The following is a 23,591-nucleotide window of genomic DNA, read 5'->3' as shown; positions in this document are numbered from 1 at the left end:
TTGCGTGATGTAATATTACAATAGAAATTTTCCTTATAGCTTTGGAGTTCTTTCCGCGTAAGTGAATGTAAAAGGCATTTTAATTATCATATATTTTTCAGAAGTTATTATTTATCAAAAATTCCTGGCACCATTGGAACTTAGTAAATTTCTCGCAAAAATACGTCCTTTCTGCACAGGATTTAAATTTAGTTTTAGACATTTTAATGAGAAATTCATTATAATTAATCTATTTGAAAAATGCTAGTGTAATAGCGCGGTTAGCGCAGTATGTTCTTGTTTTTTTTTTCTAGAAAATGTCACTAAAATATTTCAAACTTTATATAATATTAATATAATGCTTTTTTCGTAATTATGCCGATTTACAAGACTAGGGGAAACTGGGGCACCACCAAACACGGGGTACCACCAAACACTAATTTTTATTTCTAAACTACTTGGGCTATCTCGACCATTTCTTCAGTGGGCGAGCATCCCTATAGTGCCTATAAATTCCTATCGGACTTATCCTCTGATATCCAATATCCGATTAAAAAATCGCAGTGTTTGGTGGTACCCCGTGTTTGGTGGTGCCCCAGTTTCCCCTATTATTTACAAGTTTCAAATTAAGTACTACATTTTGTATTTTTAAAAGTATCTCGACGATTCAGGATATAAGTCGAACAACTCGTTTTTTCTAAAAATCGTTTTATTCGCTTCTTGGATACTTCTTTATACCCTCTACCTTCCCTGTGAATATTATACTTGAGAGATAATTATTTTCAAAGTTATAGAGATTTTAATTATCAAAAATCCTAGAAAATCTCAGCTTCAAATCGCTCTCCTGAAAAATTTGCCTACTGCGAGTTATTCGTTTCTTATTCTGAGCGATCGATCTATACACTTCTTAGATTACAGTTTATTTTTAATGTTATCATTTTAAAATACTCTCTCATGTATGCCAAAATTATCCTAAATAAAGTTACAACATTTGCTGAAGAAACTGATTATTTTGAATATACATTCAAAGAACATCACTTCGCTCTCTCTTTGATTGCAAATATTGAACTGATTTTTCTTTTCAATTTTACAGCTAACTAACAATTGGATTAATATAATGATTTTGATAATTGCTGTAATAAAAAAAAATGTGCTCATTATAAATGTAGCTCCCGTTACCTCAAAACGAGTTACTTTGCATTTGGAGCAAGATTACTCCAATTTTTCTACTCATTTGCAGTATAGTTTAGTCCCTTCTTACCATCGTTAGTTTATGCCCAGTTTTGTGTCCTAATTGTAACCAATTTTAATATTCTGAAAGTCTGATCGTTTTGATTATAAGAAAAGTACAATTTTTGTGAGAGTGCCTACATTCGTGATACTTTATTTGAGTTACCAGAAAAGCCTTCAAAATGACCGATAAAATTGCATCTAATTTAGACACGACAAGAGGTGAGTTTGTTCTACATCTACATTTTTATAAAATTATTTGATTTTTCGTCCAATATCTTTTCAGAAATTGTTGAGAAGATTTTGGTTAAGCTCTATATAAATGGAAGTATCAAGGATGGTCAACTATCGAAGAAAATTCTACAGACTATGGCTAATGATTTCATACGCTGCAATAATATTGGGAATTTCTCTTACGACGAGGTAGGTTTACATTATAACTCATAGAAATGGAATTTATAATAAAACTTTCGAGACTTTATTGTTACTTGAATTACATAAAAATTATATTTATTTTTAATAACACTTTAAGAAATCAGTGTTACATTACGTGCTTAATATTAAGAAACCGTTCTTTTAAATTTATAATTCAACTCGAATTAAGTTAAATTATGAAGCTACTATTAAGTAATAAATTTTATAATTTATGTTATACAATATTTAGTAACTTTTAACAAAATAAGAAAAAACATTCAGAGAGTTTAAATTGATTAAGCAAACTAATATTTAATATTTTTAAAATAAATTGAGTTAGTAATTTTATTTAATATGAAAGAAATGATATTGCAAGATATTTTTACAGTTCCCATAATTTTACTTTTTCTAATAATCCCCATCCAATACAGTTTTTCATGATTTATCAATCCAATTGAATATTGACGTGTTGGCAATTATTTTTAAAAAGCTTTTTTTTATTATGTTGTTTCTGTTTTAGATGCCTAGGGCCATGTTGAGATATAATTTTTGTTACTATATGAAACCAGACTTGGCTCACAAATCTAAGTGCTTTCTTGTTAATACTACTGAAATTGAGAGAGTGGTTGAAAAATATCCCAAGGATAAATTGCTTAAGATAGTTGATGGAGAAGATCAGAATTATTTAAATGCTTGCTCTTTGGAATATATGATTACAGCTGAGCAAAAGCAAAAGATAGGGCTTTCAGATAGTAATTGTTTCGTGTACAAAAAGACTTTTGACGACGACAAGAAATTCTTGACAGGCTGCGTAAATGATATCAGCATAGATAAATCGAACTGGTAAAAGCTGTAATTTGTAGTAACTTTGTATTGGATATAAATTAATTGAGACTTTATTTTAGCTGGTCACAATTGATCAATTTGACAACGGATTTTCAACCTAAGGAAGCAAAACTCATTTTTAAGATAGAATCAATACAGACAATAAAGATAGTGGTTTCTAGAGTTTTTGTAATTCCACATGTAGTATCTAGTGATAAAGATCATTACGTTTTGACTACTTATGAAGAAGGTAAAGTTAGAAATTGTCTAATGCCAGTTTTATTTATTTGTTTAATTTATTTATTTCATTTTCAGACTCTTGCACAAAATTTGATCTATTCTACGAAAAACTGTCCATTCTAAGTCATCCATATTCAATTTTAATCTACTTTGATATTGATTTTAAGAGTGGACTTGTAACGGAGTATCATTTTACGGTATGCAATGTTTGTTTAATTGCGTTTAATGCAAAATCATCGTAAAATTAATCTTCATTTTATAGTTGAACAAATCGTTGTGCTGTAACGAGAATAAGTTGGATGAAGCAATCAAGGAGAAGAAACTAAGGTTTTTGCCGTATCATATCGAGTAAGTCATGTGATTTATTTATAAAATTATCTAAAATAATTCAATGACTCTGCAGTAGGATGTTTTTGGATCCCTTGCCCTCGTATGATCCTTCCAAAGAGATGAAAAAACTGACTCAAAAAAAATTTGCAAAGAATAGTCTCACCGATGAAGAAAAATTTTTGCTGGCAAAAATCAAGTAAGATCTTTTATTTTTTTTATCGAGAAGTGTTAAAATATTTACTTTGATTTTTTCAGCGTATTTTCTAGAAATGGTTTAACATCGACAAATTATGTTGATTTCTGGGAAACATTTATTGAAATGGAAGATTGTGCTGCAACAGAACAATTTGCCAGCATTGATAAGTTAGGTAAAAAATTGATTAGTCAAGAGAAATACTACGTGTTGCAGATCCCGAATGTTCCAGAACAATCGCCGGCAATTATGGAAGGAGGTGAAGTGATTGTTGTACCATCGAATGAAGTATCTAAAAAAATGATAGGACGTGTGTATCAAGTTAGGACAAATGATATTGTATTAGACATGGATGGTGATATCTTGGATAGAAATACACTCTATAACATACATTTCTTGCCCAATCGAGTAACAATTCAATTGGAGAGAGAAGCACTCAACTATGTGTCAATGAATAAAATCTCAAAGTTCTTCTTCCCAAAATCACTACCAACGCATCCAATTGATTATAGGGGGTAAAATTGATGATTATCAGGATAAAAGTTCCAATGGGGTTTATAAGTTATTTTAATATTGCAGATTTGAGTGGATCAATGAGAGTGTGAAGACGAATCCTGAGCAACAGAGTGCTATTATTCACATTGTGGAAAAGGCATCATTTCCAGCGCCCTATATCTTGATGGGACCTCCAGGTACAGGAAAAACTACAACGATTGTTGAAGCTGTTTGTCAGATTCTAAAAAGAGATAAAGATGCTAAGATTTTAATAGCAGCAAGTTCTAACTATGCTTGCGATGTCCTTGCTCTTCGTCTTCTCAAATATCTTCCTAATGAAACTGTCTTCCGTATGTATGCTAGTTCCAAGTGCCGGACACTTGATTCAATCCATCCGCAATTGATGAAGATATCAAATTTAAAATATCGTTGCCACTATTATCCTTCAATGTACATCCTATCCCGTTATAATGTTATGCTTACAACCGTTACAATTGCTGGAAGGTAAGGTAACTATTTTAGTTTTAGGGGTAAGAAAATCATAAGATAATTATTTCAATTGCAGATTTGCTCAGGCTAAGATAAACTACTCCCACTATTCTTATGTATTCATTGACGAATCTGGCAGCACCACTGAACCCTCAACATTAGTTCCTATTGCTGGAGTTATATCATCAGATGACAAAATTCATGGTCAGATAGTTTTGGCAGGGGATCCAAAACAACTCGGGCCAGTAGTCATAGCTGAAAAGGCCAAGACACGTCTAGGTGAGTTAATAAATTTATTAATTGTTTATTTTAGAGAGAAAAAAAGTAAGATAGAATAAATTGGTAATTTTTATTTGACCTATTACACCTATCTTTATTCATTTCTGATAATAATAAGCATAACAAAAACATTAAATAGTGTTTTGGAGCTTATATTTTTTTAAACTTAATATGGAACATTGGTCCTAACATTTCGTTTTGTGAAACCCTTCAAGGCAAAAAGGACTATCAGTCTTTAGAGAATTAATGATATGCTTCTGAAAATTTCCAGCTTTGACATTTTTATTTAACGAAAATTTACTTAAGACTAATAAACAGAATATTTTTCTCCAAATTTCTTTTCCAGCATAATAAAAAAAATTAATTCAAGTTCTTAGGCATAAAAAGAACAATATTTAAACTATATTTTCTGCATTTTAATTTTAAAAAAATCAAAATTCAGCCATTGAGCCATGTTTTCTAATATTAACTGGTTCGACTCATTAGCTAACAGGAAATATTTGGTTTTTGGATTTCGGATGAATTTATTTATTTCAAGAAATCTTGTCCATCGTAAAGTAATTTTTTTTTCAAAAAGGTCTCCGAATTCTGAAAATCAGATCCCTACAGCTAAATTTTTAAAAGAAAATTTCAGAAAATATACTTTAAATGTTGTGCTTTTATATGCCTAAGAGCTTGAATTAAATAAACTTTCTATTATGTTGTAGAAATATTAGAGAAAAATATGCTTTTTTTTAGTCAGTTTGACCTACGTAACCCCTTAAGGGGTTACATGGATCACGCTACCTAATTTTTTTGCCTAAGTTTTTTCAGTTAACGTTTCCGACAATCAAATCCTAACGGCCGAATTTTTATTTTTATTTTTTTTAAATAAAAATGTAAAAAAAATAGTTTAAATGTTATGATTTTATATGCCTAGGAGCTAGAATTAAATAAAATTTTTATTATGTTGAGAAAAAAAATTAGAAAATATGCTATTTTCAGCCTTTTTGACCCGCATAGCCCCTCAACAGATCAAAGTTCAAAGTCAATATATGTACGACCTCAGCTTTAATTACATATTCTTAAATGTCACCTCCGACTGTTCTATCTTATGGCTTAAAATAAACTTTCGGAGTCGTAGGTGATTTTTTTTTCACATATCCCCCGAGGAAATTAGATGTCCATCACGACAAGTTTTTAAGATGTCTTAAGGCCTCTACACATTGGGAGTAATTTTCAAAAAAAAAAAAAAAACAAATACTTTTTAGAAAGAAATTTTCTGCACTTCTCTAGGTGGAAACGTCACAATTCTGTCAAAAATGCAATTTTTGACGAAAATAGTTCCCAATTTGTATAGGTCATAAAGAAGTTTATTAAAAATAACACTATGCAACAAATTCACAACTTTTTTTGTTAACGGAGATCTCACATGGTACGTTTGATAGAGTCAAGTCCCCTGATTAAGAATCTGGTCTTGGTTTTGCTCCTATACGTAACAATTTTTTTTTATTAATACTTTTATATTTTTTCAGCTTTGCCTTACATTATCCGTTATATCTCAGGTTCTAGTGATCGGAACTTGAAAAGTGTGGGTGCGTTGGAAAGCTCATTAGTCGAGCTTCAATTTTGATAATTACAAAAAACCTTGTAAAACCACTCCTTCGGGGTGTAAAATTGAAGTTTCTCTAAAAATTACCAAAAAAATGGTCCTAAAGTGAGGTTTTAAAAATTTGTATAAAATAAACTAAATAAAATATTAAAAATCCAATGATACCAGGTGATAGGCCACACTTAGAACTACAATTTTGTTCATCTGAGACATCGCGCTCCGATCAATCTAAATGCCTCATTTGTTGGTTTTTGTCATTTTCCAAAAATATGAAGTACATATTTTAAAGCAAATATCCTAAAGATTTCTGAGAAAACATCTTTTAAAACTTGTGTGAAACATACATAACTGTTGAGATCCTTCTTTAATTCGATCGGGGGACCATTAACATAATTTTCATTTACATTTCCAATCAACCCTCATTAAAAAGCTCTCAATTTTCCTTTAAGTATTCAATTTTTGTTTTTATTTATTTCCATCTATCCATCTAATACTATTTCTAGTAGAGGTTAATTTTAAATGAAAGTATGATCTAAAGTCATTGAAATGCATTTACGAAATATTTGCTGATGCGTTTTCTACCAATCATAAAAAAGCATTCCAAAAGGAGTTTAGGGGTTTCTTCACGTGGCTGAATGTTGATTGGGGATGTTAAAGAAAATCATGTTAATGGTCCCCCGATCGAATTAAAGAAGGATCTCAACAGTTATGTATGTTTCACACAAGTTTTAAAAGATGTTTTCTCAGTAATCTTTAGGAAATTTGCTTTAAAATATGTACTTCATATTTTTGGAAAATGACAAAAACCAACAAATGAGGCATTTAGAGTGATCGGAGCGCGATGTCTCAGATGGACAAAATTGTAGTTCTAAGTGTGGCCTATCACCTGGTATCATTGGATTTTTAATATTTTATTTAGTTTATTTTATACAAATTTTTAAAACCTCACTTTAGGACCATTTTTTTGGTAATTTTTAGAGAAACTTCAATTTTACACCCTGAAGGAGTGGTTTTACAAGGTTTTTTGTAATTATCAAAATTGAAGCTCGACTAATGAGCTTTCCAATGCACCCACACTTTTCAAGTTCCGATCACTAGAACCTGAGATATAACGGATAATGTAGGGCAAAGCTGAAAAAATATAAAAGTATTAATAAAAAAAAAATTGTTACGTATAGGAGCAAAACCAAGACCAGATTCTTAATCAGGGGACTTGACTCTATCAAACGTACCATGTGAGATCTTCGTTAACAAAACCGTGTTGCATAGTGTAATCAGTAGAATCATTTTCAGAAACTTGCTTTCTTCTCATATGGTGAAATTACGTTAGAAAAAGAAAGCAAAAATAGTTACGAAATATTTGCCCATTTTTACACTTTTTTTAAGTCTTGAATGTAGGACACTACGGACAAGGGCCTTGTCCTGCGGCCCTGCCCCCCTATTGGGCTTTTAATAGTTTTTGAGTTTTTATAAGTTCATTTTTGTATTGACCCTCTACAAATGAGCAGTAAAACATCAAATTTGAGAAGTGACTAAATTTACAACTTTAAAAGCAATAGAATTTTCATGAAAGTTTCGATCTTTATAAATTGAAAAATTAGGCCCATTTTTGGAAAGATTTGGATTTTTTTACTGGTCAAACTAAATTTTTTTGCTGAATAAATATATTTTTTACTTTTCACTTGTTTTTGAATTTTTTTGACGCTTCTACGGAGGGGGCAGCTGTCCCCCCCCTGTCCCTAGCTGGGTAAGCCCATGTCCAGTTGTGTAGAGGCCATTAGTTTCAGTCAGCTAGAGTTTCTTTAAAATACTCATATTCAAGCTTACTATTTCATTACTATCACTAACGCAATTACAAAGTGTTCATTATTGAAAAACATAGCATATTTTGATAATAATTTAATAAAATAATATCTTAAAATTTAATATTTTCAAAAATCTTGGATGCTTGAACTACTTAACTTTCCCCTACTTAAAGGATCCTTTATTATTTTAAAGGTATATCTCTACTTGAGCGGTTAATCGATACAGGAATTTATGCGAAAGATCCAAATACAGGAAAATATAATCCTCGTGCGATAACTAAACTGATTCGGAATTTTAGATCACATCCGAAAATTCTAGAATTTCCCAATGAAAAATTCTATTGTGGCGAACTTTTGGCTAAAGGAAGTCCGGATGTGACACATTGGGCTTGTGACTGGAAATATTTACCAAACAAATCTGTTCCAATTTTATTTGAACATGTGGAGGGTTGTGCAAAGCATGATTATAACTCTCCCAGTCTGTACAATTTGCTAGAAGTCAGACGTGTGCTGCACTACATTGGAAAGATTCTGAGTGGCAAAAGGACCTTTAAAGCAGAAATTACCCAGAGTAGCATTGGAGTGATCACACCTTACAAAAAGCAGTGTCAAAAGATTGCTGAGCGATGTTTAAAGAGGAATTTAAAATGGATAGATATTGGATCGGTGGAGAAGTTCCAAGGCCAAGAAAAACCAGTGATAATTCTCTCAACTGTGCGATCCTTGACGCGTGGTATAGGCTTTTTGAATAATCCCAAACGTCTCAATGTGGCACTTACACGAGCACAAGCTCTTCTAATTGTTGTGGGGAACATTAATACTTTGCAGAATGATCCCACATGGCGCCAATTTATTGATTTCTGCAAGACCAATAATGTAATTAGGAAGTACGAAGAGCAAAAACCAGTACCAACTCCTAAAATCAGTGACATATTCGAGATCTGTGAAAGGGATTCTCCTGGAAAATATGAGTCGAAACAAAATTCAGAGACTACAATTTCGAATAAGGTGTCTGTGAAAACTAATTCTAATTCAAAATCTCCAAATGTTATCCAAAATTATAACACATCTGAGTTAAATGAAGCTCGCATTACTGATCAGAAACTCTCTATTCTCGTTCAAAAGTTTCAGAAAAGTGTCCAAAGCTTATGAGATCCCTTCTAAATTCACAACTAAATCACTTCCAAACCATTACAAAGTGTTGCCTTCAGAATAATGAGAACATTTTAATTTATTGATTCCTTAGCTTGTATTGTATGTGTTTTTCCACTTTATCTTGTAAATTTTGTGTGTGTTGAAATTTTATTATGTGCTAGACAAAATTGTAAATATTCCACTGATCCAGTTTAAAATAAAAAAAAAACTACATTTGAAAATTAATGATGCCTTATTTTTTCTATCGTTTCAATAGAGGTACGTGCTTTATGTTCTTTTAGCATCATGTAAAATTTTAATCATAAAAAAGGGACAGATAATCCTAACCGGTTTATGTGGGTGAGATTCTTAACATGAGCTAACTTGGAATGCATGCAAATTCGATTTAGAGCTGAAGTTGTGGGACGCTATTCAGTTATTTTGACTCAAATTCGTGAAATTATACAAATTTTGTATTTAAACCAAAATATCAAAGATTTGGATGGAGTGACAGAAAAGTGACATATGGGTGAAATGTAGACCAGAATGATCTATATAATTTTGCTGTAGAACTTGATCTCATCGATTAATCAAAAGCCGAGATAATCGAGGTTGTTTGTTTCTTAACTCGTTTTTTCATCCAGAGTTCCCCAAGTAGTCATTTGTTGAACTTCAACTATATCAAAGAATTGTTGTATTTTGTGGGACTTTCCATTTAAAACCCTATTTTAAGTGTCTTGGTGGAGTAGAGACAGTCAAATTGGCATCTGAGTGATTTCAAAGCGTTATTATGAGAAAAATCAATTTTTTCACACTTAAACGGTAAAATCGGACAGATGGCATTATCTGATCGAAAAATGATGTATGGACGAAATGTAGACACGAATGTTTTCTACAATTACAGTAGTGTCTCGCTGTTGTAGAATTTGGTGAGATCTTTCGTTCAGACCCTCACCCATCAAAATCGGTCACATAGAACCGGAGATATGATTTTTTGAATTTCGTGAACTTTGACCCCTCATATCTCCGGTTCTATTATAACCACAGCGCACTTACGCCCCATTTTGGAAACGTCCTTGACTGGACTATAACACTATAAAATTTCATTAACTTGCACAAAGGAATTTTTGAGAAAAATGATTTTGAATTTCGATGAATTTTGACGGTATCGCAACACCACCTGTGGTTACTTTTTGAACTTCCATCTGAAAGTGCTCATCGAGACGAAACCAAAAACCCAAAATTTAGGTCAATATGTTAATTAGAACCGGAGATAGAGGCCGATTAATATTCGAAATTTGACCCCTTATAGCTCAGGTCAGGGGTTATGGATCGACTTAAGTATTTTTTTGTTTGATAGGTATAATCAGCGGCTACAACATACTAAAATTTCAGCCCGATTGCATAAGGAATTTTTGAGTTATTTAACTTAGAAAATTGTAAAATCTTTTTAAAAATAGCGCCCCTAGCGGTAGTTTTACGAACTTGCGATGTTAAAAGGGGAAGTGAATTTCACGAGAGCTTTCCAAAAAGCTCTCACTTTTTAAATTCTGACAATTAGAACCGGAGTTATGGCCGTTTTAAGAAATTTTTTTTGACCCTTATAGCTAGGGTCTGGGGGTCGGGGGACCTTAAGTTTGGTATTGATGGAAAGCCCTAAGGCCCAGCTATAACATACTAAAATTTGAGCCCGATCGCTGCCATAGGGGCTGAGCTATTGAGAAAACAAAAAAGGGGGGTCTTCAAAATGGCGGAAGAAGGGGTGGGGGGTCAATGCACCATGTTGCAATTTTCACCCGATATTTAACCTTTGCCGAAAACCGCAACTCGATATCTTTTTTAGTTTAGGAGCTATTAAGCCCCAAAGAGCGGACGGACGGACGGACGGACGGGAACGGTTTTTAGCCATCTATATATTCGTGATCAGGAAGTGTCAAAACACATTCTGGCAAAGTTTGGGGCCGATCGAAGGACATGAGATTTTGTTAGGATTATAGTAAGTGAGATTGTTAAGAATCTCACCTAATACAAGTCTAACAGAGTTTTTTTTAGAAAGTAAAAATATTTAAATTCATCTTTTCAATAGAATAGAAATAAAAATGTTACAGGAATGATAAAATAAGAACTTAACTCTTTCGTCTCTTTTGGGACTGTAGTACCCAAAGAAGCATATGAATATTCTATGAAAAATAATGTTTTTTAATTATTCAGAACTGATAAAAATCCTATTCTTGTGGATGATTACAAACTATAAGGATGTCCAAATGTAAGATATTTTTTGTAGGACCTTTATTAATTCTTGAGCTTAGATATTTTTGATTAAAAGATGGTGAAATTGGCTTGCAGCATATGCTGCGGTCCGGAAAGAGTTAAATTAAGGAATTCCCGTTTTGCTTATGAAATGCTTGCGACAGCAGAACGTGCAATATTGTAGTCTGAAGAATGTTGCCTGATATTTTTTTTCCATATCTCATTATGTATATACATAAATCTAAATAAAAGACGATGAAATCGCAATATCATAGAATGGATGTGGTAGCTCAAATATTTCTGATGAGTTTTGTTGCCAGTGCTCAATTATAATTTGAAACACTAAGGTTGGTCTTGCGAGTGTTCTTTCTTAAATATCAAAATTACTCAATATAATCAATAAAATGGATCAAGAGGAGACATCAGTTCTAAGATCAAAAAGAGGTGAGTCTTCTAAAGTTTAAAAAAATCGACAATTTAAAATTTATTTTTTGTAATTTTTTTTTCCAATAGATATTGTGGAGGAAATTCTGGTTATTCTGTACAATAATAGAAGAATCGAGAATGGTAAACTCCAAAATGGAATATTTTTAAGAGAAACCACTAATTTTCTTCGTGCGAAAAATATCAGCAACCACTTTACACATAATGATGTAAGTAACTTCATGAAAACACAGAAAATTTCCTTTTGCCTTTTTCCGACAGCAAGAGCGTTTGTAATCGTTCCATAGAGGGAACTTAGGCTTTTCCGCAAGGGGAGTTCGGGACATCCATGTTATTTTTTCACATACAGAGATGGGGTTGTCAATGGGTTGCACTGTGGAATCAAGTGAAGTGGGCTTACTGGATGCAATTTGAATATCTTTAAGCCAGAAAAATTCCTGGTGACCTAAAGGCGTTAAGAGGCATGTTCAATATTCAGTTGAAAATATGAGTCCCAAGCCATCCCAAGCAAGGGCGTACCCAGGATTTCGGTTAGGGGGGGGGGGGGGGGTTAAATCTCAAAATTTGTTGGCGTGGGGGGGGGCATAATTTTTATTTTGAAAAAAAAAAAAACGTAAAAAAATAAAATGGGATAATAAAGCAGGTCCCCTACTTTTCAGCATAGATTAGCCTATGCTTAATTTGTAGGTATTTGTAAGGAATAATCGTAAGTGTTCCTCGGACCAGTACACTCTCTCCCATATTATTGGCTAAAAATAAAATAATTTTTAGAAATTATTCGATACTTTCTAGCAAATTACTACAGTAAGTAAGACATTCATTTTAGTTCATATTTAATCTATAGAACCAACTATCCGAGAAACGTTTGATTAAGTCCCTTCCGATCCGCAGAACACGATGCATTTTTACAATTACACCTATCTTTATTCATTTCTGATAATAAATGCGCAAATTTAGATATAGTAAAACGAATCACTAATATACCAATTGTCATATACAAAAACATCAAAATGTTTTGGAGCTTATATATTTTTCTTAAATTTAATATGGAGGTCTTAACATTTCGTTTCGTGATACCCTTCAAGGCAAAAAGGACTATCATATAGAATTAATGATATGCTTCTGAAAATTTCCAGCTTTGACATTTTTATTTAACGAAAATTTACTTAAGGGGTTACGACTACGAGGGTCAAGAAGACTAAAAACAGATTTTTTTTCCAAATTTCTTTTCTATCATAATAAAAAAAAATTAATTCAAGCTCTTAGGCATAAAAATAACAAGATTTAAACTATATTTTCTGGATTTTAATTTAAAAATTTTCAAAATTCAGCCATTGTGCTATATTTTCTGATATCAAAAACGTAAATATTTCCTGTTAGGTAATGAATTAAACTAGTCCTTGAACGAAGGATTTTATGTTTACTTGATCATAACTTATTCTCTAATCCAAGACGAAACGTGGTGTAAAATCTGTAAAATACTTCAAAAATGCTATTCTTGTAGAATAGTCTTCAAAAAATTCAAATATCATTTTTTTCAAAAATCCTTCGTTCAGGGACGTGACCCCAATAGGGAGAAGCGGTTGAAAATGATAATGCTCATGATCATCAAGTACTGGTTTAACTCATTAGTTAACAGGAAATATTTGGCTTTTGGATTTCAGATGTACTTATTTCAAGAAATATTGTCCATCGAAAACTTTTTTTTTTTTTCAAAAAGGTCTCCGAATTCCAAAAGTCAGATCTCTACAACTGAATTTTTAAAAGAAAATTTCAGAACATATACTTTAAATGTTGTACTTTTATATTCTTAAGAGCTCGAATTAACCCTTTAACGACGAGACAGTTTTCGCTGACCGAAAATCAGCAATAAAAATGAAACTGATTAACAAAACTTGTGATACGTCTTATATTTGGCCTTCGAAAAGCCAATAGAATCTGATTTGGCGTATTTTTTGTCTCTGAACGATAGGGACAAAAATAGCTCAAAAATTTAAGTAATTTTTCTGACGATACCAATGACAGATAATTTTCACTCTAAAGAAAAATATTATGTTTGAATATTGCAGTATCTTTGTTCTAAAACGGTTTTGCTTAAAAAAAATTGGAAGTATAAAAAATAATTAAAATCAATTTTCATTATAAGAATTTAAAAATTCCTGTCATTTTTTAGCTTAAAAATTTACTATATTGCAAATAGTTGGAGACTTGCAAAAAATATCCTAGATTCCTTTAAACTTCTACTTTGCAATTACGTATAAACATAAGTAAAAAATAACTTTAGGTAGTCACGAAAAATTATACTCTTTATGGGATACCGGTGTTCCTATCGTCCTTAAAGGATTAAATAAACTTTTTATTCCGATGAAAAAATATTAAAGAAAATTATGCTGTTTTTAGTATATTTTGACCCACGTCTCCCCTTCTTAAAGGGTTACATGGATCACGCAGCCTAAAAACAGCATGTGTCCTTTCTTTTTTGTCAACGTGATAATTAATTCAATATAAGCTCTTAAGTATGTAAAAATACAACAGTTGAGCTGCATTTTGTCAATTTTTCATTAACAACTTTAAAAGTTTAGCTCTTGTAACTTGGTACTTAATTTTTGGAAATGTCTTTTTGAAAATAAAACTTACTTTTCGGTAGTCACGATTACTCAGTGTAGATTAATCTAACGTAAAAAAAATTATTTCCTATTAGAAGATGAGTTAAACTAACTTGAACCATGGATTTTTTGTTGCTTTGATAACGATTTATTTTTTAAGACAAAACGTGGTGCAAAATACGCCGAAAATCGTATTTTTGTATTAAATTATCAAAAAAAGACCTAATTTTGTTTTTTTTTAAATCCTCAAGTTTAAGAACGGGTTTAACTCATCTGCTAACAGGGAATAATTGGTTTTTCTGAGATCAGATGAATCTACTCTAGTAATCGTTAGGTATTAACGAAAAATAAGTTTTTTTCAATAAATGTTTCCGACAATCAGGTCCTAACGGCCGAATTTTTATTTTTTTTTTTAAATAAAAATTTCAAAAAATATAGTTTATATGTTATGCTTGTATTGTATATGCTTAGGAGCTTGAATTAAATAAAATTTTTATTATGTTCAGAAGAAACTTGCTTACTTTTCAATAACAGTATATGGTAAATTGTTGGTGCTAAAAGCGATCTTTAGAGAACTCAATGACGACTTTTATAAAACAAATTCTAACCCTATGCTTTTACTTTTTTTCGAAAAATATATTACTGAAATTACGTTATAAAATGAAAGTAAAAATAATTACTAAATATTTGCCCATTTTTACACTTTTTTTTCTAAATTTTTGAATGTAGTGCAGTGGGGGCAACAGCCTTGCTCTGCCCTCCTCCCCGATTGGGCTTTAAATTGTTTTTTTAGCTCATTTTTGTATTGACAAACGAGCAGTAAAACACTAAATTTGAAAAGTGACAAAATTTACAACTTTTAAAAGAAGTAGAATTTTCATCAAAGTTTCGATCTTTATGGACCGAAAAATGAAGCCCATTTTTGGAAAGATTTGTTTTTTTTTTTACTGAACAAAATTATTTATTTTTGCTGACCAAATATATATTTTTTTACTTTTCATTTGTTTTTGTCTTCTTTGAAGCTTCTAGGGGGGGCAGCTGCCCCCCTGCCCCTAGCTGGGTACGCCCATGATCCCAAGCACTATTTAATGTTTTTGTATATAATATTCTAAATCTAATTGGTATATTTGTGATTCATTTAACTATTTCTGTGAATAGAAACTATTCACAGAAACTATTCACAAAACTTAATAAAAAAATAAGTAATTATTTTGTTAATCGCATCGGGATAAATTTTTGCAATGTAATCATGCTGTGTATATCCCGTATTGGAAGAATGTGCTAAGTCCATTTTAGACCACCCAGAAACGCCTTCTCCATGATGTAGGTGCTTCTTCCGTACCCCCGAAGTTTTTGGGCAGAGGCTGCGCATTTTTATATTTTATCACAGTGAAAAATGTCTTTTTTCTAGACGTTCAGTTGTTTGCAAGACCGTTAGGTCTCGGGCGGATGAGATCTCTGACTCGACTCTCAAAGTTATGAGTTCGAGTCCCGCCCGGTGCAAATAACTAAATGTCAGAAAAAGACATTTTCACTGTGATAAAATGTAATAGGTATATTGCACCGCCTCTGCCCAAAAAAGTCTAGGATTATGGAAGAAGCATCCACATCACGGGGAAGGCGCTCTTGGGTGGTCTAATATGGACTTAGCAGATTGTTCCATCACGGAATACAACAGCGACAACAGCAATATAACATGATTACATTGTAACAAAATATTCCGATACGATCAATGCCTAACGCACAATAACTTTTCTTTGTAAATATGTTTTCAACATTTTATGGAGTGAATGAAATGTAGGTCTTGTCATCTCGCTCTGTCTCATAGAATATTTTGAAAACGTGTTTACAAACGAAAGTTATTGTGCGCTGATCATAATAATAATAAGTTGTTTGCACCGGGCGGTATTCGAACTCACAACTGTGAGATTCGAGTCAGAGATCTCATCCGCCAAAGACCCAATGGTCTTGCCTATTACGCCACTGAGATCTCCCGAGATTAAAATAGGTTAAATCGCTAACTTGTTCTGTACTGTACAAGTAAGTACGAATTTAAGCGGGTGTGTCATAGATAATTAGTTTAATAAATTAATTGTGAACTAACCTATTGTATCCTTGTAATATAGTTAAATGGTAAAAACTAGAGTATAATTGTTATTTTTTTTTTATTTTGATACAATAATATGGAGGTAATTTAACTGTCCGTGAAACACTGCCGATCGCTTGTGCTTTTATCTTAGTTGGGCATTGATTAGTTAGAGGGTTTAATGAATTGTTTCTTTCCTAAAAATTGTGAAGGAAACAATCTTCTTTAGGGCTAAAATCACATGCAGCATAAACATGTTAATCTTTATACAGTCTACATTTTTTGCGCATTCATCAATTTCGACTTTTGTATATGCAGAACGTCTATATTTTTAGATATCAGAAGCACTGCTAAAATACAAATATTGCTACTGCATGAAGAAACAGCCAGACGAAGAATTCACGATTTTATACGTAAACGTTGGAAAAATTAAGAAACTTGTTAAAAAGACTTCAAAAAGAGTTTCTCAAGAACAATCTTCAGATTTGAGCGATAACGATATTGAAAATTTATTTGATTTTCATCTTAAATATGGGTTAACAGTAAAACTAAAGGATAATGAATACTTAACATTATCAAGGAAAAATTGCTGTGTTTGCCAAGAAACCTTTGCTGATAATAAGGAATTTAAAAAACATATGAAAGCTCATGGCGAGACATTCACTATTGCTCATACAAATCGGTAAGTAAAAATCGCATTTTCAGAAATGGCAATAAATTTAATTCAATATTGTATATATATATATATATATATATATATATATATATATATATATGAACTTTCAGGGTTCAAAAAATGTTTAACATGACTACCGAAATGCATTTAAAGGCACGAAAGTTCGTGTTTAAAATCAGGACTGAAAAGGATATAAGAGTAACAGTGGATAAAGTTTTTATTGTCTTACCGGAAAATAATTTTCTTTATGCTCTCAGATTATGTAAAAATGGTAATTAGTTGCTTTTCTTCATAGATTTTATGTTTATGATTTTTATTCATTTTTTCTAGGAAACTGCATAAGCTTTGATTTATTTCAAGATGTCCTATTGATGATGAATCATCCTTATTCTATTCTTCTCTTCTATAGACTTAATATGAAGTCTTCATTTTTAGCACAGTACTATTTTACGGTAAATTAAAATACGGCTTACCTAGATATCAGACTTGAACATTAAAATTTGGTGTGTTTCACACTAATTGTTGCTGGTGAGCATATAAATTTGTGGTTTCTATCTTTGCATCGCTTCATAATATTTAGAGTTGGTTCTATTTATAGATAAAATGGTAGACTAGACTAGACATATAATTGTAATTCTTAATTAACCTAAAGCATAAACATTTTTTACATTAAAAAATATGTGTGAAAAGCGCATTAATTTTTCGCATTAATGCTATAAATCAATGTAAATCAATTTTTTGCTGGCCAAGTCTACCTTTTAATCAATAAAAATATGAAATTTTAAATATAAAGTGATTTTAATACGCAAATTTGGACGCTCGCCAACGATATGATTAATGTGCATCATATTAAAAATTCAATGTGAAAGTGTGATGACATCGAAATAGCTGGAATATAAATAATAATTTTAAATATATATATTTTTTAGTTGAGTCTTAGGGTAACAATAAAAAGTGATACACAAGTAATTTCAATCAGAAGGTTAGTGATTTTAAATTTATCTGAAAATCTGAACTTTTACTAATATTTTATTTTTTTATAACAGCAGAATGAAATGTGATCCTTTGCCACTATACGAACCATCCGAGGAGATGAAGAAACTAACTCGGATAAAGTTTAACAGCACAAATCTTTCTCTTGTGGAAGATCATTTACTGAAAAAAATTGAGTAAGAAAATAATACTTTTGATAAATATTGTCTAATTTGGATTGAAACTGTTTTATGTTCTATTTAATCGGTACAACTTCTTTGAGTTTTAAATCCGTTTTTTTAAATCAACTTATTTTTACATTACATTTAATTTTCAATATCATTAACATTCTCAAACTTAATTCTTGTTATATTTTTATTACATCATAAAGCTTCTTCAACCGGTGTGGACCAACCAAAGAGAATTATATTGATTTTTGGAAAACATTCCTTGAGATGGAGGATTGTGCTGCTACTGAGCAGTATAAAAAATTAGATAAATTGGGTGTAAAGTTGACCGAAATACAGAGACATTATTATGCGCTGAAGATTCCTAATGTTTCTGAACACTCACCGTCGATCGTTGAGAATAGTGAAGTAATTGTTGCACTGTCAGAAAAGCCTCACGGTCAATTAAGTGGTGTAGTGCATAAAGTCAAAAAAAATTATATAATAATAAAATTTGAGCTGGACAAGAAAAGCAATAAACTGGACTTAAAAAAATTGTACAATGTACATTTTTTCCCGATTCGAATTACAATTCAGACAGAGAGGCGAGCACTTGATTTCGTTGCATCGGATAAGATATCCTGGTTCTTTTTTCCAGAACTCGCTTCCATGAATGTCATTGATCATAGAAGGTATGATTAATTTTTATCTAATTCTTTTTCTTTCACAATTTAATTACTTTAATCTTTTAGATTTGAGTGGATCAATGAGAGTGTGAAGACGAATCCTGAGCAACAGAGTGCTATTATTCACATTGTGGAAAAGACATCATTTCCAGCGCCTTATATCTTGATGGGACCTCCAGGTACAGGAAAAACCACAACGATTGTGGAAGCTGTTTGTCAAATCTTAAAGAGAGATAAAGATGCAAAGATTTTAATAGCAGCAAGTTCTAACTATGCTTGCGATGTCCTTGCTCTTCGTCTTCTCAAATATTTACCTGAACAATGCGTCTATCGCATGTTCGGAAAATCAATGGAGGCTGAAATTCACTCAATACATCCACTTTTAAAAAGGAATTCCAATTTGTCATCTAGACACCACTACTATCCTTGCATTACCCATTTGAAAACGTATAATATTATAATTGCTACTCTTACAGTCACTGGAAAGTAAGTATACACTTTTTATTTTCTCTATAGGGGAAAGGGGCCATATTTGATACCATTGGAAGCTACGTAATGACTAAATTTTCTATGTTTCAACAATATATATGTGACTCATCGCAACCATTTTTTAAAAGTATAGGAAAGTGGTCAGTTTTTAAAATATATTGCGGAGTCACGTTTGTCGAGAAACATAGGAAAAATTTAGTCATTACGAAGCTTCCAATGGTATCAAGCATGGGCACTTTCCCCTATATTTATTACATATAATAATTTAATTTATTTGTAGATTTGCTCATGCAAAAGTAGATTTCAAACACTTCTCTTATGTGTTCATTGACGAATCTGGGAGCAGCACAGAACCTTCAACATTTGTTCCTATTGCTGGTGTGATATCATCAGAAGGAAAAGTCTATGGTCAAGTAATTCTATCTGGTGATCCAAAACAATTGGGGCCAGTAGTTGTTGCAGACAGGACTAAGAATCGTTTAGGTATGCAAATTTTTAACCATATTTTTAATTTAATTAAAGAAATTCAATACAGTACTATTCAATAAGAGAGCGTTCAATAAGAATTGGTTTAAGATGAATATCAAATAATAAAAGCTGCAGCAAATTGAGAATATTTTGGTAAAACTGGTTCAGTAATAATGAAAATTGGTAAGTAATGAAATATTTAGCAAAGGAAAAATTAAGAAGTTATGAATGACCTTTTTTCACAAATATATTTTTACTTACCAAATTTGCTGACCAAAAAAGGGTGGAATAGCGCGAAATGCTCGAACTTGTGGCTGAAGAGGGGCTGAAGTTATACCAGAATCCCCTGAATCACATCATATAACATTTAATTGTAAACCGGGTAAAGAATCGATTTGTACCTATTAATAAAACACTTCAAAGATCACCCAAAATAACTTAGGAGTAATAAGTACAATTAATTTTCGGATAAAAATTAGTTTCTGGTTCATAACTGGTTCATCACTCGTTCGTAACGGATTAGAACAGGTTCAGACTTGTTAGAAATTCCAAGACCTTTTTAACGAACCTAAACTTGACTATTATCGATTAAGAAAATCGACCTCCAGACTGAAAATTTTTTTTTATAGGAATAAGAAAACAATTGCTTTTACATGAAGTGTAACCTATATCTTTTCCTAAAGATGTTCAAATTTCATATTCCGAATGAAATTCAGCAAATACCAATACCACAAGTTCCTAGAGAGTACCAGCTGGGGAATTCTGTAACGATATGACAATGTCATATGACAAATTTTCGTGATAAATTTGGGAACAGGGCAACATTAAACCCCAGTGAGCGTCGAATTGACATTACGAGGAGTTCTATGGAGCTCTTAGTAATTAATATGAATCTGATTTTCAATTAATTATTTAGAATTTCCCAGATAAAAAATTTAAAAATTGTCATATGACATTGTCATATCGTTAAAGAATTCTCCTGCAGGTATTCTTTTCATCCTATACAAGCGCAGCATTAAAATCATTGTATGGTTCTCATAAAATGTTGTGAATTAGTTAGAATATGTAATGCAAAATATATTTAAAGATTCTGTAGTCTTTTTTCTTTGTGTGACTTTATTTTTCTCATTTTCTTATAAATCTTTAACATATTTCAAGGTGTCTCTCTGCTCGAGCGTTTAATTGATACTGGAATTTATAGCAGGGATAGTGGTACTGGAAAATACAATTCCAGAGTAATTACAAAACTAATTCGGAACTTTCGTTCACATCCAAAAATTCTGGAATTTCCCAATAATCAATTCTATAATAGTGAACTGATTGCTGAAGGTGATTCCGAAGTTACTAGTTGGGCTTGTGATTGGACATACTTACCAAATAAATCTGTTCCGATTTTATTTGAGCATGTAATTGGACGTACAATGCAAGATGATAATTCACCAAGTCTCTACAATCGAAGAGAAATTGCGCGTGTTCTATTTTACATAGAAGAATTACTGAAGGATGAAAAAATATTTGGGAGAAAAATCACTCAGAAATGCATTGGAGTAATATCACCTTATAAGAAGCAATGCCAAAAAATAAAATATGCATGTATGTATAGGAAATGGGAGGATATTGATGTGGGATCCGTGGAGAAATTTCAAGGTCAAGAAAAACCTGTGATAATTATTTCAACTGTGCGATCATTAATGCGTGGTCTGGGATTCTTGAGCAATCCCAAGCGTCTTAATGTGGCTCTTACACGAGCACAGACTCTTCTGATCGTTGTAGGAAATGTGAATACTCTGCAAATTGATCCTCTGTGGAGAAAATTTATTGATTTCTGTGATGAAAATGGTTTGATAAGACATATTGGCGAGGATAAAAAGGAATTCTCCAAGAAGAAAGATGTACATTTGAAGAATGTTTCTAAAAATGCACCAGATGTAACAACAAATGATTCTGGTGAAATTACTCCTTCTCACAGGCTTAAACTTGACAATAGACAAATATCCTCTAAGAATACAAAATGTCTAAATATAACCAGTAATCAGCCTCATTCTGAGGAGCCACTAAAATTACAACCGAGAAGTAAAATTGATCAATTACCACGAGATAAGAGATGCTCCAAACCATCAGTTAATACTCTACAAGCCTCTTTGTCAGCTCTTTCTCTTAATTTGCCATATGTTTCCACTGAATTATCTGGCAACCTTCGGAATTCTCAGAGAGTTTTTATGATCCAAAAAGATCATCTTTCACATCGCAGAGCAAGTACATAACTACAAAAATATTTTACTATGTATTTGGTAAAGTGTTTTTTTTTACTAAGATCCCATGAAACTTTCACGGAGGTAAGAAATTAAAAAAAAAATCTTTTATTTTTTCTTCTAATTCTATTTTTTTTTTATATTTTAGCAGATTATTTTATGCGAAATATAGCTATTTTGCATTTATTTTTAGTTAATTATTTACAATTTTAAGTAACATTTAAAGATTTATTGACTTTTGCATGCTGCAACAGAGAATCGTCCTTTGAAATATCTCAAATTTCCAGTGCGCTTACAATTCTTTTTCTACAAGTCCTCACATGTCCAAAGGACTCAAAGACTGCTAATTCCCAACAGAAAACGAAATGACGATTTTTACGACTAGCAATCTTTCATAAAAAACATTTCTACACAATAGAATAAATTATCTTCAGGGTTGTGTAGTTTTGTTTCACAAACAGTGGTTAACAAAACAATGGGACTACTCGTGCAAAACCTACTTTTTTTTAAAAATTTTTATTGTTTTCTTTTTTACTTTGTTGAAATAATTTTGATTGAATTCTTCGGAAGGATGGTCAAGATGACGCCAGGATTGTCCTTGAAAAATATTAAAAATCCACATTTAAATCAAAAAAAATTGAAAATTAAAAAATTAGAATATCAAAAAATTAGAAATCCACATTTAAATCAAAAAACTTTTACTATGCAAATAAAGCTCTTTTCTGTAAACAAGTCACTCATTTGAAAAGTTTTTAATTTTATATTCACGACTCTTTTTGCACCGCCTGTTTTCTCCTTTGTAACATCTGATTGTATCTTATTCTCTACTTATCTTATGCATATTAAGAAAAAAAAAACAATAATAATACATTTTTTGATATAGTCCCAAATTGTTGTACTCCGACAGGGGCATGGAACTGTATAATAAATAAATAAAAAATAAAATAGTTTAACAGAAAAATTACAATTTTCCCATTCTTGCATTTGCATAAACTTGTAAAATCTATTGTTAAGCCATAAAATATCAATTTACATAATTATATTAACATTTAGTATTTTTTTTGTAATACTTTTGTAATAAATTTGAATTTTTCACTATAAATAAAAATATTTATTCTATTTTATTGTCTGAACAGAACTTTATTATTGACATGTAATTATTTGAATATCTTTTTCAGCAAATTATTCCAAGAATTATAAAATAGTAGATGAGATTGTTAAGAATTTCACCTAATATTACAAAACCTAAAAAAGTATACTTTTTGCACATTTGGTGCTATAATGTTGTCCACTACTGTATGCTATACATATACACATGTAAACATTTTTGTCATCGAATTGCATTATTTAGAAAAGATATATTTGTTTATTTGTTTAGCGATAAAAAATTGATGATATTGTTTATATTTTTCTAACTGACTGAACTGAAATCAACCAAGAAAGTAAATCAAGATAGTATAAAAATCGTTTGTTGGATTCGGGGAATTAAAA

The 23,591-nt window shown here is 31.4% G+C and overlaps 1 protein-coding gene and 1 long non-coding RNA gene across 3 annotated transcripts; both read left to right on the top strand.

The window, feature by feature from the left end:
- Positions 1-1,166: 1,166 nt before the first annotated feature.
- Positions 1,167-23,217, top strand: LOC129802305 (putative helicase mov-10-B.1). Of its 2 annotated transcripts, none has more exons than XM_055848032.1 (11): positions 1,167-1,431; positions 1,496-1,632; positions 2,144-2,466; positions 2,529-2,698; positions 2,764-2,885; positions 2,951-3,036; positions 3,092-3,214; positions 3,274-3,726; positions 3,791-4,210; positions 4,272-4,474; positions 8,064-9,246. In XM_055848032.1, exons 1-11 carry the CDS (start codon positions 1,392-1,394, stop codon positions 9,020-9,022), a joined length of 3,036 nt encoding a protein of 1,011 aa, XP_055704007.1. In that variant the 5' UTR covers positions 1,167-1,391; the 3' UTR covers positions 9,023-9,246. The 2 variants fall into 2 exon arrangements, with proteins under 2 accessions (XP_055704007.1, XP_055703999.1); XM_055848024.1 differs by lacking the exons at positions 3,791-4,210; positions 4,272-4,474; positions 8,064-9,246 and adding exons at positions 18,958-19,377; positions 19,661-19,863; positions 21,007-23,217 and having other exon boundaries at positions 1,180-1,431.
- Positions 11,506-18,891, top strand: LOC129802419 (uncharacterized). The gene is made up of 7 exons (XR_008751798.1): positions 11,506-11,698; positions 11,768-11,907; positions 16,726-17,072; positions 17,177-17,337; positions 17,397-18,048; positions 18,113-18,235; positions 18,430-18,891. It is a non-coding gene; the product is annotated as an uncharacterized LOC129802419 (long non-coding RNA).
- Positions 23,218-23,591: the final 374 nt, after the last annotated feature.

The sequence above is a fragment of the Phlebotomus papatasi genome, chromosome 1, assembly GCF_024763615.1.
Source record: "Phlebotomus papatasi isolate M1 chromosome 1, Ppap_2.1, whole genome shotgun sequence".
NCBI classification, from domain to species: Eukaryota; Metazoa; Arthropoda; class Insecta; order Diptera; family Psychodidae; genus Phlebotomus; species Phlebotomus papatasi.
The sequence above is the reverse complement of the archived record's forward strand: the minus strand, read 5'-3'. Positions and strand labels throughout refer to the sequence as shown.

Coding starts and splice junctions, on each gene's coding strand:
- LOC129802305 (XM_055848024.1), top strand. CDS start 1,392: ATGACCGATAAAATTGCATCTAATTTAGACACGACAAGAG. Junction 3,037..3,091: donor TTTTTGCCGTATCATATCGA/GTAAGTCATGTG, acceptor ATGACTCTGCAG/TAGGATGTTTTTGGATCCCT. Junction 3,727..18,957: donor CATCCAATTGATTATAGGGG/GTAAAATTGATG, acceptor TTAATCTTTTAG/ATTTGAGTGGATCAATGAGA.